The following is a 4,330-nucleotide window of genomic DNA, read 5'->3' as shown; positions in this document are numbered from 1 at the left end:
CGACGATTCGGTGCTGCTGGTCCAGTCCGAGGTAGCAGTCGCTGACGAGGTACAGCGTGACCGTGTGCACCAGGGCGCCGCCTTTGAGAGTCGATGCACGTTCTTCAAAGTGTCAGTGGGAGTGTTCGTTGGTCTTGGCAGGAAGCACCGATATCACCAGTGCGCATCAAGGTTTATCCACCCAAAAACACCGAGAACAGCAGTTGCAGGCGCCCAGACTGATTCGAGGCCGCAGCATTGCAGCCGGCCCCCGGCCCCAAGCCGACATCGAGCCGGCACGCCCGCTACGAGAGCACTCACCCGCGCCGCGCCTGGGGAACGCGAGCCGCACCGTCGTCCCGCGGCCCCCGAAGCTCACGCGCCGCAGCGCCAGAAGCTCCCGGGAAGCTGCGTCCCCCAGCACCAGCCACCACCCCTCCTCCTTGAGCTTGGGGAACCGAGGCGCGTACACCCTTGGAGCCGTGGCCCCGCCCCCGCCGCCGCCGCCCGGGCCCCTGCCGCCGAGCCGCGCGATCTCGACCTCCAAGATCATCTGATCTTCGTCCTGCCCCTCCGCCTCCCGCTCGTCGTCCTGCTGCTGCCGCCCCTCGGGCCCGCCCTCCCCGTCGCCGTCCCGCCGCCGCGCCCGTGGCGCCGGCCGCGGCGCACGCCAGGAGACCGAGCAGAGCGGCATCCGGTCGCACACCGCCGCCGCCTCCTTGGCCGCCGCGGGGCCGAGCGCCTTCTCGAGCGCCTGCAGCGCCCGCCGCCGCTCGCCCTGCTGCTGCTGCTGCTGCTGCTGCTGCTGCTGCTGCTGCTGCTGGCTGCCGCCGCCGCCGCCGCGGAGCGCGTGCAGCAGCTGCGGCAGCGCGCTAAACCCTGCGGCGGCAAGCTGACGCGCCTCCGCTGCGCCCACGTGCGGCAGTGTCGCCAGGGAGGGCCCGTCCATCCACCTGCGGGGGATCGGCGCGCAAGGGTGCACAAGGCCGTTTGCGACGCGAGGCGCTGCGGCCCGCCGGCTGTGGGGCCTCGTGCCGCGTGTGCATGGGCTCGGCGTTGGGCAGGCTGCCCTCGCGAGGCGGCGGCAAAGTCAGTGTCATGTTTCGAACCGTGCTCTGTCGTCCCTTGAGATGAGACCACAACTGTCCCCCCAAAACATCGATTGACTAGTCAATCACAGGTCAGGTACCCCGTCCTTCCACCTTGCCCCCCCTTTCCGAATCAGGCCCCAATGAAATCCCCACCCCACTACCTGGCCTGCACCAGCCCCTGCACCAGCTCCATCACCGCCAGTGCAGTGCCCAGCGCACCAGACTCAGCAGCAACATCCACCAGCGCCTTGGAGGCGTGGAGGCGCGCATGAGACGCGGTTTAAGGAGCTTATGTTGGAAGGGGGCGCTGAACTGGCCAGAGCCGCCGCAGGCCTGCCACCCACCACCCGCCTCGCGCTGCGGGAGGGCTGAGCAGCCCCTGGGCCGCCCCACCCCGCAGGAGAGGCCGCTCTCAGAGCTGGGATCCAAACCCCCCTCGCTCTCCCCCCTCCCAACTTCCCCCCGCTGCCCAGCCAGCTGGCGGGCCGTTCCTCCCGCCCAAGGGCGCAACGCGTGCGAGAGGAGGGGCTGGAGTCGTGTAGGCACGAGGGCGCGGCGGTGAGGGTGTGTGAGTCACAAGGGGGAGCGCCTTGCCCTGTCCCTGCCCTCTCACCTGGCAAATGCGGACGCTGTTGTCCAGGGCGCCCTTTGTGTCTGTGGCGTAGTCACTGATGGGCGGGGCCACACGGCCCATGTGGCACTGCAGCAGCAGGCACGCCTGGTGCGTGCGTGTGAGAGAGTGTGCATGTAAGAGTGTGAGCGTGTGTGTGTGTGTGTGTGTGTGTGTGTGTGAGTGTGTGTGTGTGTGTGAGTGTGTGTGAGTTTGTGTGTATGTGTGTGTGTGTTGATGGGTGGAGCGGCTGGTCAAGGGGTGCGGGTGGGGGATGGGACAGGATGAAAGTGCGGGGCAGGACAACGAATGGTGGCAAGGGTGAGGCGACGCGCAGGGCAGGGGTTTCTTGGGGCACATGTGGCGCGTGTCCAGTGGAAAGCCAGCATTCCAGTTCCCGTGTGGTGGGCCTGCCCTATACGTGGTCCAAAAGATCAAGCGGCTGCCCTTCGCCCGCCAAGCAGCCGTGGGCGTGCTGCGAGCGTCATGTCGTTTGTCCCACCCATGGCATGTATGCGCCCTCATCTGCTGCGTGAGCACCCGCCCACCTTGGCGTGCGGGTCGTCGTACCCGCCCAGCCGCTTGCCGCCCGGCAGGCCAGGGTTCTTGGCCGCGCCGCGCCCAAAGGTGTCCAGCGGCCACCGCACCTGGACGGGGGGGGAGAATTAAGGCAGGGCCGACCAGGAGCTCAAAGGATGACAAGCCGGCAGTTGATCACATGACAGAAGCTGGCTCCACCACAGCCGCCACGCCCCCTTTGTGCCAACCCCCCGGGCACACGCCAGTGCACCAGACGATCCGCGTTTCCCAGCAGAACCCTGGACGCATAAAGCATTCCGGCTCTTGACCTGCCCCCCTCCCCCCGGCCCAACCCCACCCCCCGTGGCCCGCTCCCAGGGCCAGCCCCCGCACCTCCTTTGACAGCTCAGCGTTGAGCTTGTCCTCGTTGTGCCTCACGGGCAGCTCGTCGTACTCACTGCAGCAGCACAGCACCTCAAGGACCTGGGGGGTGGGGATGACAGGATTTCAGGTAGGGTTGGAAATTTGGGGTCAAGTGTGGCTTGAAGGAGGGAAGAGGGGTGGCGGGTCGATGGGTGGGTGGGGGAGGTTTGGTAATGGCTGTGGGTGCAACACTCAGGAAGATGAGAGGGCCTGGGTGTGGTACAGGCGGGATGGGGGTTGGTGCGAGCTGTGTGCGGCGCGGGGCGTTCGGCTTGGGTCTGCTCAGGCTGCTCTTTGCAGCGAACTTGCAGAACAAAGAGCGAGCGGGGTTCAGGGGTTGACCAGAACGTGGAGATCGCTCTCGGCTGGACACCACATGGAAAATCTGGTGCGCTCACAGCGCCCACTTGCCCCGAGCCCATTCCCACCTCCCTTCGCAACACACCTCAAACACATCATCACTAGCCCCCCCCCCCCACACACACACACCAAAGCCCCCCACCCCACCTGCTGGTGCCCCAGCTGCCTGCCCCTGAACGCGCGCGCCAGCAGCCCCGCGGTGGCGTGGCGCAGGTAGTAGAACGACGCCACGCGACCCAGGGGGGTGGGGGCCACGCACCCCTCATCCTCTCCATCAAGCTGCGGAGGTGTTTTGGTGGGGGGGCAGAGGAGGGGGATGGCGGTGGTGGGGTGCTTCGCATTCCTGCCTGGGAACTGTGTGTGAATTGCGTGGGTGTCAGATTCGATAGCAGATTTGTGATGATCAAAAGATTTGTGGTGGTTGAGGGGGAGGCAGCGCGGACGGACGCCTGCCCGCCGCGACTGCGCTGCCAGAGCTCAGGCGTGTGCGGCTCGGCACCCGGCTGCGCCGGTGCAGGGGCACTTATTCAGGACAAAGCCAAGGGTGCGTGAGGAAATTCAGGTGAATTGGGATGCGGCCCCTTTATCCTCGTGAACTCCCCAATTTTACTGGTTGCGTTCATGCAAAGGCTGCTGCGGCGCGGGGCCGAGGGGTTTTCACTACCAAATCAAGCGACCGCGCACCACCGCCGCGTTGCTGGCGACAAGAGCAGCCGCGGCGCACCTCCACGCAGCCGTCGTCCTCCAGCTGCCGCAGGACGCCCTCCACGAGTGACGACAGGAACTCGCTGACGCCCTCGGGTGACGTGTCCTCCAGGTCGTAATAGGACGGGTTCTGGGGGACGGGGTTACGCAGTGAGCCGCACAAGGGGTCTTTGGGGTCTTGTGCAGGTGACAGTCGTCAGGAGTTGGAATGCAGACGCTTGCGGAGCTTCGAAGGGGCAGGAGGGGAGATACTAGCGCTGGTCACGGGTGGCGCGAAACGCTGCTTGGGCCTGCAGCGGGGCATGGCAGCTGCTAGGGTCTAAAGCACGCCACCTGTCCCTCACCATCGGCACGCACGGCCGCTTATTCAATTGGCAGCACAAGACGCGGGCGACGCCCTGCCAGGCGCATGGTCCCCAACCCTCGGTGCAGCAGCCCCTGCTACCCTCTCCGCTTCGGCTCCCCTGGACGCCCTGTGAAATGCTTCCCCCCCAGCCTTGCCTCCGACACCCCCATTCCTGCTGCCCCTCACCCGCACAAGCCAACGCGCACTGGCCCCTTTCCCCCTAGTCCCCACCTGCATGAGCCCACGTGCACTTGGCCCCTCCCCGTCAGTCCCCCCCAAACCTGCATGTGCCTAAAC

The 4,330-nt window shown here is 66.5% G+C and overlaps 1 protein-coding gene across 1 annotated transcript; it reads right to left on the bottom strand.

Annotated features, from left to right (window-relative positions):
* Nucleotides 1-112: 112 nt before the first annotated feature.
* On the bottom strand, nt 113-4,034 carry MNEG_14497 (hypothetical protein; the record flags this gene model as incomplete). The annotated part of the gene is made up of 9 exons (XM_014037031.1): nt 113-133; nt 332-932; nt 1,232-1,317; nt 1,684-1,788; nt 2,229-2,327; nt 2,593-2,682; nt 3,130-3,261; nt 3,707-3,817; nt 4,032-4,034. 9 exons carry the CDS (start codon nt 4,032-4,034, stop codon nt 113-115), a joined length of 1,248 nt encoding a protein of 415 aa, XP_013892485.1.
* Between the last annotated feature and the right edge of the window lie 296 nt (nt 4,035-4,330).

Source organism: Monoraphidium neglectum (assembly GCF_000611645.1).
Source record: "Monoraphidium neglectum strain SAG 48.87 unplaced genomic scaffold scaffold04534, whole genome shotgun sequence".
NCBI classification, from domain to species: Eukaryota; Viridiplantae; Chlorophyta; class Chlorophyceae; order Sphaeropleales; family Selenastraceae; genus Monoraphidium; species Monoraphidium neglectum.
The sequence above is the reverse complement of the archived record's forward strand: the minus strand, read 5'-3'. Positions and strand labels throughout refer to the sequence as shown.